Genomic DNA, 16,483 nt, shown 5'->3' on the forward strand with positions numbered 1-16,483 from the left:
GCCTTAAAGATACACAATCTATAAATTATTTAATTGTTTTCAAAAGTTTGTCACATCCTTTCATCTTAAATTTTGGCTAAAAGTCTAAGTTGGATATTTTTTAGTGTTTTATGAAACAATACTAATATTATGTTTTATGAAACAATACTAATATTACAAATAAGACATAAAATATTTTTCTTTATTAGTAAGTTTTTTAAAAAGAAAATCTCTTGCTTAATATAATATCAGATAAGACTGTTTTAATCACTTGTCTACTTTAGTGAATAATGAAAAGAAAAGCATACATTAAGTCACATTTAAAAGCTTAATTGTCTCATTTATTTTTATCTGCTATAAAACTAAGTTGGATACAAGGATAGTTATAATTTGTACTTTTATGTTAATTTTTACTTTTAAACTTTTATTTTTACATTGAAATGACACACATATTTCTATTTCCTGGAGAAATAATGAATGAATAGAAATACGTATATAAAGTGCTTACTATGTACCAAACATTGTGTTCTGGGGACACAAAGAAAAACTCAAAATAGTCACTGCTCTCAAGGAGTTCACATTCTGTGTGAGAAAATGCACAAAAGACAGTTTACTTTCAGAAAAGATGGAAAGGTCCAGTGGTTCTTGGGGTTTGGTGGTAGCACAGATGGCAAGGCCCAGGAGTCTGGATGATACAGTGACTGGGCAGATGGAAAAGCCCAGTGGGACACAATCATTAAATGACATGGCTACAGTCACAGATTTAGTCACAGATTTAGTGGCTAAACTAAGGAACAAGTGGGTGTTTGATTCCCAGTCTGGTGCTTTGTTCACTTGAATAAACTGATAATCTACAAGAACTGCCTCACATAATCCAAACACATTTAAGAAAACAAACAAATATTAGGACAGAAACTGCTCACAGATACGACTTGCTGCTAGTTAAGCTAAGGCAAACCTGACAAAATTAATCTTTTACTATGTCTCTTCTGCGTAATAAACAAGGATATGAATTTGGGAAATAGGCTCTGGGAAGGAAACCAAAAGGCCTTCTAGGGAAGATTGTCTTTCTTTAGTACACTGGGTTTTAAATCATAACACAATTAATATCTGAAACAATATTATCTCATTGTTCAGAGATCTTAGGAATTTAAGACTATTTTGATCTATAGGAATTACAAAGCTGAAGAGATACAAAGAAGGAAAAAAAAGTAATAGTTTCATTTTTTTTAAAGAAACCATAACAAAAATATTTCAGAATTGAGAAACTGTTACCATACTAGACTAAATACACTTAAAGACAACAGGATTTAGTAAGAAACTACATTTTCATGCTCATATATTATTTACATGTACCACATTCCTACTATATTTCTTTTGCCAAAAACTCTCCTTTAAATCCAGTATTATGAATTATTTGAGAAAGGAACTTGGTAAACGTGATTTTAAAAAGACTACGACCACCTTTCTACACAGACAACTAACTGATAGTCTGTGAAGCAAGATTATTCCTACTAATCAAACAGAAGCTTAAATCATGAACATAAAGATGGCAGCCATTAAAATAAAGTTGGATTCTTTCTTGATTTTTCTTCCAAAAAATAGGCTAGATCTTTTTAAAGGAAGTTCAAAAGTCTTGAAACCTCTAAAAAAATAAAGCCCTTCCTTCAGGCAAAAAGGCAGGTGAAACATAGAGATAATTAAGCTATGAAAGCAGTAAACAAATTGCTACTAGGCAGGCTCTTGATGTCTTACATTTGGTATTTATTAACTTATTTTTCTGAAGAATAATTGGGAGTCATTTCTAAGCAGTTTCCCCAAATGGAAAACTTAACTGCTTAATTTATTACTGCTTAATATACTGTTTAGCTCATTCTTACCTGGACCACCAAGAACTTCACTGTTGTTATTTTCCATTTCAATTTCTTTTAGTACTTCAGTTAGGGCTTCCCATTTAGGATTGCTTTCTAGAACCAGTTCTCTTTTCATTTCTGCAAAATAATAAATGATAAGCTTCACTTCATGTAGAAACTTCCATTCTGAAGATATTAAATGTCATAATTTATCAAATTAATTATTAAATATTATTATTATTAAATAGATAATTAAATATCTACTATATAGAATGCACTGTGCCAAGCAGTAGAGAAGATACAAAGCATAGATCAAACATGATCCCTGTTTTCAAGGAGCTTAAGGTCTACTGTGGAAAAACACAAACCCAGATAACTATAATATGTAATATTTCATGATAAGTGCATTAGAACTAGGTGCAAAACAAAGTGTTATATGACACCTGAGGGGGAAGGTCACTGAAAGAAGTGATGGGAAGTCTTCATGAAAAGATGGTACTTGATTTGAGCTTTAAAGATGAGTAGGAATTCAAGAGATGAAACTGGGAAAGGCATTCAAGGCTCAGCATTGGCAGGGAGGTGAAAAAGCACTAGTCTGTTTGCTCACAGAGAAAAGTAATGTTCATCAAGACTGAAAAAGCATGGTGGCATTAGATTGTGTAGAGCTTTTAAATACTAGGTAAAGGAGGTTGAACTTTATCCTGTAAGCAACAGAGAACTACTGAAAATTTCTGAGTAAAGGAGTAACATGACAGATCTTTGTAGGAAGAAGATTAGTCAGATGGGCAGAATGGAAAGAAAAGAGAGCGAAGGTCGAAAGACATCAGAGAAGGGAGATAGAGGATCATAATTCTGCCCAGAGAGTTCTGTGAAGAAGGGCCAGACCCAAGCCCTTTCTAGTACTCTCTGCCTCCCTGGAGGGTGGGGCAGGTAAGGCCTTGGAACCTGGTCCTTGCCTGGTTACCAAATCTCTTTGAGACTGCAAGCAACTTGATCCATCTGCTATTCACTACTAACAAACTCCTACCACCAATTTTTCTCACTATCCTTATATCAATCACTGATTACCTAGGAGGAAAACTGTCTCCATTGCCAATCTCATCACCTCCTGTACTCTCACTTCTATCTTTCTCAATCTTACTCCACTCATGTCCCAGTCAGACTTTCTCATCTCTTCCAGTGTGCCCTCTCAAATTTCGATTTTCCATAGCAAACTTCATCCTGGAGCTCTTTCTCTCGTGTTTCATTCATCTATTGAGATTTGGCTTCCCTTAGGTAACACCGCATCTCCTTCAGCACTCAATGTACTTTCACTCCAATTCACTGGTCCCGGAGGGAGACTGGAATACTCTTAGTCCCTGAACGCCACTTCCAGGTACTCATTTGCTCTTATCACTTAGCAATCTTATTTCCTTTGAAGTTCACAGTATCAAAATATTCTATACTATTTGAATCATGGTGGCTGTTATATACTGGCCCCCAGTTCATGTTCCCTCCTTTTTCAAGGAGTTTAGCACCTAATTTATTGTCTTTTTTCTCCTCCCCAACTCCTGCCCTTCGGGATTTCAACATCTATAGATATTCCCTCAACCCCCCTAGCCTCCCAATTCCTTAAATATTATGACCTTCTCTACTTCATCTCAGCTATCAGGAATGGTCACAATCTGGATCTCACCATTACTCTCAAGTGTTCCATTGGTTTAGTCAAAACCTGTAACATTCTTTATCTAACCTTCTATCATTCCATCCCCTCACATCCTAAACCCGTTCTTTGTCCCTATTACTATTTATAATCCTTTAACCCCTCAGAATTTTTCAGGCCATTTTCTTGCTATGTCTTCACTTTCATCCCTTCCCAATCTCAACCCTATAGTTAATGCAACTCCCCACTGTCATCAATGCTTGAATCCCCACTGCCACTCATACCTTACCAAACCCTAGCCCTAAATCACTTTCACTATTTGCCTCCTTTGCTCCTACTCAAGTGCTGCTGAATTGAATTGAAGGAAATCACACAACCATGCCGACTATAAATTCATGCTATTAATTTCAATTGAGCTTTCCCTGTAGCAAGGCAATTATTTTATCTTTTCCTAACTGATTCCCTATCTCATTCTCCACAGAAGCTATTCCAAGCCTCTTCTTTCCTTGGGCCTCCTACATCTCCACCTTCCCCCATTCTTTCAGATAAGGACCTAACTCTGAAAAAATTGAGACCATTTGATGGGAGCTCCCTTTTCTCCCCTTTTATAGTATCACCTATATCATAACCTCTAACTGTAGGTTTCACAAGGCTCTCTCTTGTGCCCTCTTTTTCTTTTCTCTTTACACTCTTTTTCTTGTTGACCTCAGTTCTAGCAGATTTAATTATTATCTCTATGAAAATAATTCATGTATGTATACATATGTGTGTATATGTTTATGTATGTGCACACATGTCTAGCTCTATGTTCACTACTGAGCTTTGGTCCTGCATTACCAATTTCCCATTGGACATTTCACAATGGAAGTACTAAAGACATCTCAAACTTATTTGTCCAAACCAGAACTTATTATCTTTTCCTCAAAAGTCCAGGATAGGCTTCTTGTAGAAGATGGGATTTTAGCTGGGTCTTGAAGGAAGACACAGAAGTCAAGAGATAGAGATGAGAAAAGAGAGTATTCCAGGTATGGAAAACAGACAGTGAAAATGCCTAGAGTCTAGAGATGGAATGTCTTATGTGAAAATCAGCAAGGAGGCCAGTGTCACTAGATTGCTGAAAAGGGGTGGTGGAAGGGGGAGAGAGGAATAAGGTGTAAGAAGATTGGAAAGGTAGGAGGGGGAAAGTTTGTGAAGGATTTGAATACCAAAAAGAGGATTTTATATTTGATCTTGGAGGTGACAGTGAGCCACTGAAATTTGTTGAATGGGGGATGGGAGGGTGACACTGTCATATTTGCACTTTAGGAAGATCAATTTGACAGCTGGGTGGAAATCAGACTTGAGCAGGAAAGACTTGAAGCAGGCTACTGCAATAGTCCAAACATGAGGAGATAAAGGCTTGCATTGGGATGGTCGCAGCATCTGAGAGAGAGGGGTGTATTCAAGAGATCTTATAAAGGTAAAATTGACAGGCCTTGGCAACAAATTAAATACTGGGTATGAGAAAGAATGAGTTGTCAAGGATGACGTCTAGGCTTTTAGCCTGGTTGACTGAGAGGATGGTGGTGACCTTGAGAGTAATGGGGAAGGTCAGAAAGGGAGAGGTTTGGAAAGCAGGTGGGGTGAGATACTGTGTCTACTTTTGGACTTGTTGAGTTTAAGATGTGTACAGGAAATGTAGTTTGAGATGTCTAACAGGCAGATGGAAATTCCAATATGGAAATTAGGAAAGCGACTAGGACTAGAGAAGTAGATCTGAGAATCATCAGTATAGAATTATCAGTCTAGAAATGATCATTGAATCCATGAACTGATGAAACAGTAAGATAATAGAGAAGGAGAAAAAGAGCCCAGGACATAGCTCTGGGAGATACCTAGGTTCAGTGGGTATGACCTAGATGAGGTTAATTAAGCAAGGGGGACTGGATAGCTGTCAGACAGGCTGGAGGAGAACTAGGATAGAGAAGTGTCACAGAAACTAGAGAACAAAGGGTACAGAGGTGAAGAGGGTGATCAATAGTGTCAAAGGTTGCGGTTTTGGTTGAATGATGAGGTTAGAAGCTAGCCTGTAGAAAGTTAAGAAGAGAGTGTGAGGAAGGAAATGGAGGCATTGAAGATGGACCTCTCAAGGAGTATATGGTCACAAGGAGGTGGAGAAACAGGATGATAGTGGGGATGGATGGATGAACTGAAGATTTTTTGAGAATGGAGATGACATAGGCATATTTGTAGGCCATAGGGAAGCAGCTAGTAGTCAAGGACAGATTAAAGGTAAGTGAGAGGGGAAGATGATAGAAGCGGCAATCTTCTTGAGAAAATGGGGTGAAATGGGATCACTTGTGCATGAGGAAGGCTTTCCCTTGGTAAGGAGAAGGGATACTTTTTCATGTGAGACAGATGAAGAAGTGGACAGTGGCAGAAGGCATGTGTACGATGCGAGATGAGGAAGTTGGGAGAAGAGGGAGCTTTCAGCAAAAGGCCTCAAATTTTCCAGTAAAATATGAGGCAAGTTCTCAGTATGAGTGGGTTAGGGGAGGGGAACCATGGGAAGTTTTGAGGACACACAGTACTATCTCCCATCACTATGCCTTTGCACTGGCAGTCCCCCATACCTGGAATGAACTCCCTTCTCATCTGTGCCTCATAAAAATAACTCTCTTCCTCCATTACATAGTTCAAGCACTGTTTTCTATAAGAAGTCTTTTCTGATCCTCTCAATTGCCAGTATCAAACTATCTGGTTTTTATTTGTACTTATTTTCTATATAATTATATATATATACTTGTCTCCCCTATTAGAATACATGCTTGAGAATGAGATGGTTTCATTCTTTATATTTGTTACCAACAAATGATTAGCACAATTTATGTTTTAATCTACGCTATGATTTTTTTTCTTTTTTGGCTAGGCAATGGGGTTAAGTGACTTGCCCTGGGTCACACAGCTAGTTAAGTATCAAGTGTCTGAGGCCAGATTTGAACTCAGGTCCTCCTGACTCCAAGGCTGGAGCTCTATCCACTGCGTCACCTAGCTGCCCCTACGCTATGATTTCTTGATTAACTGGCTAGAAGCCTACTGCAATGGTTCAGGAATATAGTAGCGAGGGCCTGTATCACTGGGCTGTCACTGGAAACATACAGGAGAAGATGGATGTGATATGTTAAGGAGAAAGAATTGATAGGAATGTGGTAACTGACTGGATAAGAGGTGAAGGAAGAAGTCAAAGAAACACCAATGTTTTGAACAAAAGAGACTTGATGGATACTGGCAAGCAGAAACAGTGAAATCATAGAAAGAAACAGGTTTGGGGAAAAGAAAATATTTAAAATAACACACCGAGCATAAATGCCATTCTAGAACCCCATTATTTGTGGGTTCAACTATATGCTTTTTTATAAGGCTAGAATCTACTTCTTACAGGCACAATCATGACAGAATAAAATATATTTTGGATAGATATTTATAGAGGCTTTACAACTCAAAGTGATAAAGATTTAATTAAATGCACAGTGCATAACTTGCATTTAGTAATCAGGAGCTGAAGGTAATTATGCTATAAGGCATCACACCTGCTTACAAGGTACACAGTTCTATCTAGAAAATACAAATTCTTTAATTACTATTTTTATCATACTGAAGATATAAGATAGGATAAAGGAATAGACTTTTTGGACCTTACAGAGTGTTGAGTTTTGCTCTTCTCTTTCTCTCTCTCTCTCTCTCTCTCTCTCTCTCTCTCTCTCTCTCACACACACACACACACACACACACACACACACACGTGTGAGAGAAGTATTATTTTAGATTTTTTGTATATGTGTTCTATCTTCATAGTAGATTCTAAGCTCTATCAAGAGAGACTGTTTTATATAAACCTGGCTAGCACTGTGCTTTGCATAAATTAGGTGCTTAATTAATGATTGCTGCATGCAATTAATAGCATGTAGGTGATAAAGCAAAATAGCAAAGTGACACAGTGAATAAAGTGCTGAACTTCGAGTCAGGAATATCTGGGTTCAAATCCTGCCTCAAGAGACTACTAGATGCCTGACCCTGGGCAAGTCATTCACCCTTCTCAGCCTCGGTTTCCTTACCTATAAGATGAGAGAGTTATGTTGAACGGCCTCTAAGATCCTTTACTTGTAAGCTTTAAATATGTGATCCTGTAACTTTTTCTTGTATTTTTAAAGTTTTGTCGATTATTTTGCTTGTTACAATCATTTCCTGATATACCCTCTTATTGAACCCTTCCTTGCAACAAAGAAAAACAGTTGGCAAAATTAAAGGACAAAATTACTAAAATTGTCAATGTATTATTATGTAATACTCTTTCTTTTTTTCTTCTTTTTATAAGTACTTAAGGAACACCATGGTTCTGTGAATTAGTTAGGGGGAAGTATTATACTTATTTCATATCCTGGAAAACTGGTGACTAATCCAAGATTTAGTCTGAAAATAAGTTGTGGAAATAAAATATTTCTTTAGTTCCCCCAAAATACTCATGCTCTGAGACTCTTAAGAAGCTAAAAAGAATTTTAAAGACCCTGACATACAAGCTTCACATACGGCAGCCATGACAAAAGTGCTAAAAACCATGAGGCCCTGGATAAAACACAAATTGTTCAGATCAAGCACAGCACTGCTGTGTTCTCTACCTCACAGATCTTTGTGAGGGAAGTACTTTGGAAACCTTCAGGTAATAAAATAGGCATCAAGATAGTCCAGTGGATAAAGTACTGGCCTGGGAGTCAGGATCTGAGTTGGAATCCTGCCTCAGACACTTACTAGTTGTGTGACCCTGGGTAAGTCACTTGACCTTTCTCAGGTTAATCTAGAAAATGGGGATAATAATAGCATCTATCTCACAGACTTGTGAGGATCAAATGAAATTAAATACATGTAGTGTTTTACAACCTTAAAAGCACCACTGTCATTATTATTGTTGTTGTTAACATGGATGAAATGCATCTTAAATAAGATACTTGAGAAAAAAAATTCATATTAATGATTTAAGTTGTTTTCAGCAAACAACACATAAATAAAGTCCAATTTGGATTTCAACAGAGAAGTCATTTTTTTTAAGAAGTCACTTTTAGAAGCATATATAATACCTTGACCTTCTTTTATGTCTGTTTTTTCAGTCATTTTGCACTTTCTACTCATTCTGGTATCTGGAACATGATAAACTCTTGCTCGAGCATTTACAAACATTGAAGTACTAGAATCAAGAAAGAGCCACCCTAAAAGGAGAAGAAAGACTTACATTTTAGGTTTATATCATAAACTTACGAGACACTTACACAGTCTTCGATGATTTGCTTACCATAACCTTCTTTAGTTTTAAGATATACAATTAACCCCTAATTTGAATATATAGTTGCCACTCCACTCTCTTTGATGCTGAAGTTACCACTGCCATCAGTGTTCAATACTCAATCAGCCGTTTCTGCTCCAGGCCCTCCCATGGTTTTGCTGGTTCTGCTTCTTTCTATGCTCAGAACCTCAGTGCAACAGCCTCTGCTCCTCTGCACCACAGTACCACTGCAATAGGCTCATGATCCCTATCTCACAGCATATGGTACTACAGCCTCTGCCTCTTCCTTTCTTCAGTCTTTGCTTCCTGGTTAGTGGAGGTACCAAAGCAGAAGCCATAGAAAGGACAGACCTATTCCTGGTGTACTAGGTTTGAATTTGTAATGTTTTCCCATCAAAAAAAATAATGCTAGAGGGGCAGCTAGGTGGTGCAGTGGATAAAGCACTGGCCCTGAAGTCAGGAAGACCTAAGTTGAAATCTGGCCTCAGACCAAACACTTGGCACTTACTAGCTGTGTGACCCTGGGCAAGTCACTTAACCCTGACTGCCTCACCAAAAAGCAAAAAAAAAAAAATTTTAAAAAATGCTAGAAATGATGCTTAGGAACAAATGAGATACCATATGTTTATGTATACATATGTATTTTAACTATGTACATATACATATATTTATGTGCACACATTTTTTTACGTGCACACATCTTAACTACACATTACACACACACACACACACACACACACACACACATCTTAACTACAAAGCAATATAGCAATATTGCCATAGAAGTATTATTAGGTTCTACAACATTATTAACTTTATAGCAAGGTGACCTTATCAGTTATGTACACCGTTGGTGGCTAGTATGAGAACTGAACCACCACTTACAAATATTATTCCTATTCAAAAATGCACTGTACTAAAAAACAAAAAGAATACTTATAAAAAAAGAATTTTGGGAACAAAACCATTTTGTAAGTTGGGGACTGCTTGTACTATACTCACATAGTCTTTTCTGGGAATAAAATGTTAGATTCTAATGTGAATATTTAGTATTGCACAGAACAGAAGTTAAGTAGGAGGAAACATCAGCCACTAACAAAACCTCCATCCTTATGCTGTGAATCTAATTTGAAATCTTAGGACAGTATGTGGGTTCAGTATAACATTCCCCCTTCATTCCTGGAATAGGCAAAGCTCAACCTTTACATTCTATTCTCAAAACAATTTAAATGGCAATATTCATAATTTTCATTTCCTACCTGAATTCTGGCCAAAGGCTTTCTCAGTTGCCCTCAAAGATTCCAGAAGATTAAGGAACGTGACACAGTCATACTGAGAGAGATACTGTAGCAAAGTCCGTATTATCTTCAAATCCTGTACCAAAGATTTAGTCTTTGCTCCAAGCTGATGCCACAGAGGATCTAAATAATGACGAATTGTCTAAAAATAAAAATGAAAATTTGCATTGTTGCTAAAGCATGTTCAACATAGCTTTTAGGAAACACTACTGCCAAGGAAGCATGAACACATGTTAGTTCATATGCTTCTACGAAAACAGTTTTTTAGCTTCAAAAGTAATACATGGCATCATTGACCTTGGTTATTTATCTCATGGTCAAAATTAGTGATTCTATAGAGAGTAAATTCTTAAACATGTACACTGATGAAGGGGAGGAGAGGTATTAAAATAATCTAAAAATCATTATTTAGATTAGAATACAGTAAAAGGAAAAGTTAGTCAAGACATATACACTTATGATACTTATACACAGACAACCCCTAGCATGGACCTTCCTGGCTTGGCCATCCTACTTAAGATCTGGAACCTGGCTAGGCAGTGAAAAATAGAAAAATGCAGATAGGCGAAAAGGTAGATGATTCATTTGAGCATAATAGTGATTGTGGTATTTCTGTATGTGTAGTTAAATTATATTTTTATATTTCATTTATACAAAATATATTTCATATATATTTTACATAATATTAGATTTTTAAAGATGTAATATGGGTAACTTGTACTGGAAAGGGTTAACTTAAAAACAAGCAATTTGGAAAAGTAAAATTCTACAAACTCTAAAGAGCTCTGAAAGGAGCTTTGAAGATGATTTCCTTTGGGAAGAAAGGATCATAGATCATAGATTCAGAGCTGGAAGTAACCCTAGAGGAGATATAATACAACTCCCTGAATTTATAGATTTGGATACTGAGGGCAGGGCCATGGACTCCAGGGCCTCTATTTAAAGAGGGGACTCAGCAGTTTGTCCCCCCCCCCCCCATTGCCCACCAGTTACACTGCTTTTGCATTTCGTTGGAACTCTCTATCATGTCTCAGTGTCAAGTACCTTTTCTTTTACACCACTCCTTCCCCCACCCTGCTTTTCAGTTTCCTTTTGTGTGTGGTCTCACTCCCATTAGATTGTAAGTTTCCTGAAGGCAGGAAATGTCTTGATTTTTATTTGTATTTGTATCCTCTGTGCTTAGCCCAGTGCCTGGCATATAGTAAGTGCTTAATGTCTATTGACTGACTGAGGGTCAGAATAGTGAGGGCCAGTAGGTTTAAATGACTTAACCAAGGTAATACAGGCAGTAAGTAGCAAAGCCAGTATTCAAACATAGATCCTCTAACTATAAATCTGGTGCTTTTTCTACCACGTGACGCTATAAAATAAAGCATAGCTCTCTTTTCCCTGGTGACTTTAAAATGATGGAGAAGAAATACTACAGGTCTCTAGGTGGAGTAGAGGTGGTAGTAATGGCATCAGCCTTTTCTCCTCACCTGACCTCCGTGTGGCTGTGAACATACGGCATTTCTGATAGTTAGTATAGAAGCATTGGACCTTGTCAACTTTGAAAGGTTCGAAGAACCATCCATGGTCCTCTTAACAATGAGAACTGGTAGCATCAGTAGTTGAGTCTAGTGAGGAACCAGCCCTGAGGACTAGCCTGCTAGACCCACTCCAGCAGTGAACTGACCTGGCGGTGGAGACATAACATCCTGTAACGAAGGGAGCGACCTTGGCTTTGCCACACATAGAAATAAACTTGGTGGGGAGGAATGTTTTTTAGTAGTTCCTTTAAGTTTGATTTCACTCTCTGTAAGGAGAGTATTCTCTTGGTTTAGTCAATAAACAGTAAGAGCTTACTATGTGCTAAGCACTGGGAGTGGCTAAACAAACTGTAGCTTATGACTGTAGTGTAATTTTGTGCTATTAAGAAACAATAAATATAAAGAAACATGGGAAGATAAGCATGAAATGATACAGTGAAAAAAGCAAAACCAGGAGAATATAATGATTTAATGTAAAATTTTTTTAATTGCTAAGAGATAGATAAACTCAGATGAAACGCTATGACCAATCTTGGTTCCAGAGAAAAGATGATGAAACACATTTCTCTCCTCTTGGTGGAGAAACAAGGCAACAGGGATATAGACTGACACATATGCTGTCAGAACTAGCTAATCTGTTGGTTTTACTTAATTTTTTCTTTGTTAAATGGGAAGGTTTAAGAAGTCATACTTCTTAATAACTTTGATACTAAAAAAAAAGAGGCAGCAATAAAATTTAACAGGAAAAAAAGCTTTAGTTCAACAAACATTTTCTCAAGAGCATTTCTTTCTTTTTAAAAATGTTTTATTGAATTTAACCTCATTCAAAATAAAATTCTATAGTCCTCTTGCAAGATTTTATTTAAAAAATTTTTTTTGCATAGAAATTCATTAGTGAATTTAGCACTTAGATCTCTTTTTCTTATTTCTCTCTCCCTTATTTGAATATCAGGACCATATTTTTCTCATAAAAAAGAATTTGGTAGAATGACCTCTATTGTTATTTTTGAGAATAATTTTGTATAGATATAAATTGCTCTTTAAATAACTGATAGAATTAACTTGTATGTATATTTGTCCTGGAATAATTTTCTTTTGGCATTTCATTTATTGCTTCCTCAATTTCTTATTCTTATATTAGATTAAGATCTCTGTGTTTTGTTTAGGCATTCTGACCTTTGTAAATATTAATTTCCTTAGACTTCTCAGTTTTGCTTGCATATAATCAACTGTGCTATTAGCTTCTTATACTTTTTAATTTCAATTTTGTTGTGAAATTACCTTGTCTATCTTTTATTCTGATAAATTGATTTTCTTCCCTTTTTCTTAATCAGGTGGGCTAGTGGTTTATTAATTTTGCTAATCTTAAAAAAAATAACAGCTTAGCTTGGAGGCGAGATGGCAGATTAGGGGCAGCAACTAACACCTCAAATCAAATTTTGGAGTGGCAGAACCAACAAAAGGTCAGGAGGGGACATTATTCTGGCCTAAGAAAACTTAGGTTGGCAGGGGAAGTCTATGGCACTAGAACAGAACTTTGTATAGAGCCTACATATGCAGTGGTGGTAACAGTAGCTGCAGCAGCTTCTGGAGTGGTCAGTCCAGAGATGGTAAAGAGGTCAAGGGTCACACAACTGGTCAGAAAGAGATCACAGGGGTCCTCTCTTGCTGATACGCAGCTCTGGGTTGCAGTCCTAAGGGGGAGAGGAGCACTGGTGGTTGGACATCAGGGAGCAAGGTACCTAGTCTCAGTTCCAAGGCAAAGAATGCTAGCATTTGTGGCTACAGGGGGGACCAGGAATCCTTCCTGGGTAAAGACCAGAGTACAGACCAAGTGAGCAGTGGCCATACCTTTCCCAGGACCATACTACCTTGGAAGAACCAAAAACTTGAAGACCCCCTTAACCAGCTCTAAAAACAGCAGTGTGAAAAAACTTGAAGCTTAGACAGTGCCTCCCCACCCCCAGGTGAGTAAAGCCCAACTTAAACATAAAGTTCAAAGTCAAGAAATAGGCTAGAAAAATGAGAAAGCAACAAAAAAAGAATTTGAACATAAAAAGCTACTTTGGAGGCAGGGAAAACTAAGATATAAACTCAGAAGACAACAATGTGAAAACAGCAACAAACAAAGCCTCAAAGGAAAATGCTAGTTGTACCCAAACCCAACAAGAATTCCTGGGAGAGTTAAAGAAACAGGTAAATTGGAAAAAGAAATGAGAGTGACACAAGAAAGTGTTTGGTAAAAGATGCACAAAAAGAACACTGAAAGGGCAGCTAAGTGGCACACTGGATATAGCACTGATCATGGAGTTAGAAGGACCTGAGTTCAAATCCAATGTTATACACTTGACACTTACTAGCTGTGTGACCCTAGGCAAGTCACTTAACCCCACTGCCTAGGAAAAAAAAAAGAACACTGAAGAAAATAACATCTTAAAAAAACAGAATTGGCTAAGTGGAAAAAGAGGTACAAAAATTCACTAAAGAACTCTTTACAAAGCGAAATTAGTGAAATGGAAAAAGAGGCACAAAATCTCATTGAACAAAATAATTGCTTAAAAATTAGAATTGAGCAAGTGGAAGCTAAGGACTCCATGAGACATCAAGAAGTAATAAAACAAAGTCAAAAGATGAAAAAAAAATAGAAGAAAATGTGAAATATCTCATCAGAAAAACAACTGAACTAGAAAACAGATTGAGGAGAGATAATTTAAGAATTATTGGTCTACTTGAAAGCCATTATCAAAGAAAGAGTCTAGAAATCATATTTCAAGAAATTTTCTAGGAAAAGTATCCTGACATCCTAGAACCTTTGCAATAGTTGTGGGAGAGGGTGGGAGGAAGAGTATTTGCAACTCAAAACTTAAAAAGAAAAGAATACTAAAAAATAATTAAAATGTAAACAAAAAAAGTTCTTTTTTTATTGGCTCCTACAGTAATTTTTGTTTCCAATTTTCTCCATTTCTCCTCCAATTTTCAAGATCCCTTTATATATATATATTTAAGGTTGTTTACTTTCTAGTCTTTTAAAGTTGCATGCTCTGTCCACAGATCTTTTCTTTTTCTATTATGTTAATATGGACTTTCAGAGATGTGAATTTTCTGAAAGGCCTGCTACAGTTTTGTCCTAAAAGTTGTGGTACATTGTTTTACTGTTATTATTATTATTATTTTTATTATTTATTGTTTCTATGATTAGTTATTTGATCTAATCATTCAGGATGTCATTACTACCCACTTCAGTCTGTATGTTTTGTTTGTATTTCTTTTCTAAAAAGTTACTCATTTATTGTGCTTTGATTTGTAAAAGATATGTTTGCTATGGTCACCTTTGAAAATTTATGATTAATCTTTACTCTGGAACATGATCAATTTATACATAGATACTATAGCATACTAAGACATATGTCTTCTTTATTACTTCCATTCAGAAGTTATCAAAAGTTAGACAAATCTAGTTTATTCAATCTAGTTTAGCTCAATCCAAGGATAATGTCATTTAGTTCATCTACGTTTAACAAAATTATTTTAAAATTGCCTTTGTGGCCTTTAAATATAACGTAGTCTTTCCTGATTCAATTTTTTAAAATATTTCCTAATCTGAGATTATAATGACAAATTCTGCATTTTTAAGAGTCAACTGGAGCAGCTAGGTGGCGCAGTGGATAGAGTACTGGCCCTGGAGTCAGGACGACCTAAGTTCAAATCAGGCCTCAGACACATAACACTTACTAGCTGTGTGACCCTGGGCAAGTCACTTAACCCCACTGCCTAGCAAAAAAAAAAAAAAGTCAACTAAAGCTGAGTAGATTTTGTTCTATCCCCTTGTTTTCCATATTTCTTCTATAAAATAAATTGTTGCTTTTTTCCCTTCTTCTAATCTTTTTTATATTTCTTGGGAAATTTACTCCATTAATATTTAGCATTATGATTATTAAATGTTTTCTTATACTATGTACTTATATAAATATATATGCAGCATGGCATATTGGGTACAGTCAGCCTTAGAGTTAGGAAGACCTGGGTTCAAGTCCTGTCTGACCTACACTGGCTGTTTGACTCTGGACAAATTATCCTCTTGGTGCTCCCAGGTAGTTCTTAAGGTGTAGATCTTCACTGGAAGAAAAAATTCCATACCAGCAGTTCACTATACCTTTGAATTCATAGATCCAAAAAATACCAAATTATATACACACACATAATACAAATTCATCTCCTCTTTTAAGCTAGTATTTAGTCTCTTCCATTCATTTTGCTTATACTAATTTGAATCAAATCTCTTCCTAGTTCCCAGCTAAAAATCTCATTTTCTTCAAGAAACCTTTTCCCATCCTCCTTAATGCTAGTGCCTTTACTTAGAGGGAAGATAATCTTAGAGATTATCTTCAGTGTATGCATACCCTGCACATATCTTGTTTTTACATAGTTCTTTGTAGTTATTTGCCCCATTAGACTGCCAGCTTCTTGAGAGCAGGGGCTGTTTTTTGCCTTTCTTCACATTACTTGTGCTTGCCACAGAATAAGTGCTTAATAAATGCTTGCTGCTTGCTTGCTTCCTCTTCCCAATTCTCCCTCCCTCCCAAAGCTTCTTGGGTTTACTTTTATTACTATTAATCTTTCTCTTATGTTTGTTCAACCTCTTCCCTACTGAGATAAATACCTAATCTTCCTTCCCTGACCTTCACATCTATTATTATATTTCAGTGATATTAATCTCTAATGCCCGACCCTTTTATGAATTAAAAAGAAAACAAATATGTTATTTGTTGTGTGTGTGTGTGTGGGTGTAAATGCATTCCTAAGTAACCCCTTATTCTGCTATCTTTCAGGGATTCTCTTTAAGTATTTTATAGAAAGTCACTTCATAA

General features: G+C 36.5%; 1 protein-coding gene across 1 annotated transcript in view; it reads right to left on the reverse strand.

Annotated features, from left to right (window-relative positions):
• Nucleotides 1-16,483, reverse strand: part of ERCC4 (ERCC excision repair 4, endonuclease catalytic subunit) — a 40,016-nt gene that overhangs the window by 15,575 nt on the left and 7,958 nt on the right. Inside the window, exons 5-7 of the mRNA XM_020972532.2 lie at nt 10,048-10,228; nt 8,586-8,714; nt 1,860-1,970 (exon numbers count right to left, since the gene is read on the reverse strand). Coding sequence (XP_020828191.1) covers nt 1,860-1,970; nt 8,586-8,714; nt 10,048-10,228 — 421 coding nt within the window. The remainder of the gene's footprint in view (nt 1-1,859; nt 1,971-8,585; nt 8,715-10,047; nt 10,229-16,483) is intronic.

Source organism: Phascolarctos cinereus, unplaced genomic scaffold, assembly GCF_003287225.1.
Source record: "Phascolarctos cinereus isolate Bilbo 61053 unplaced genomic scaffold, phaCin_HiC Scaffold_4;HRSCAF=312, whole genome shotgun sequence".
In the NCBI taxonomy this organism is placed as follows: Eukaryota; Metazoa; Chordata; class Mammalia; order Diprotodontia; family Phascolarctidae; genus Phascolarctos; species Phascolarctos cinereus.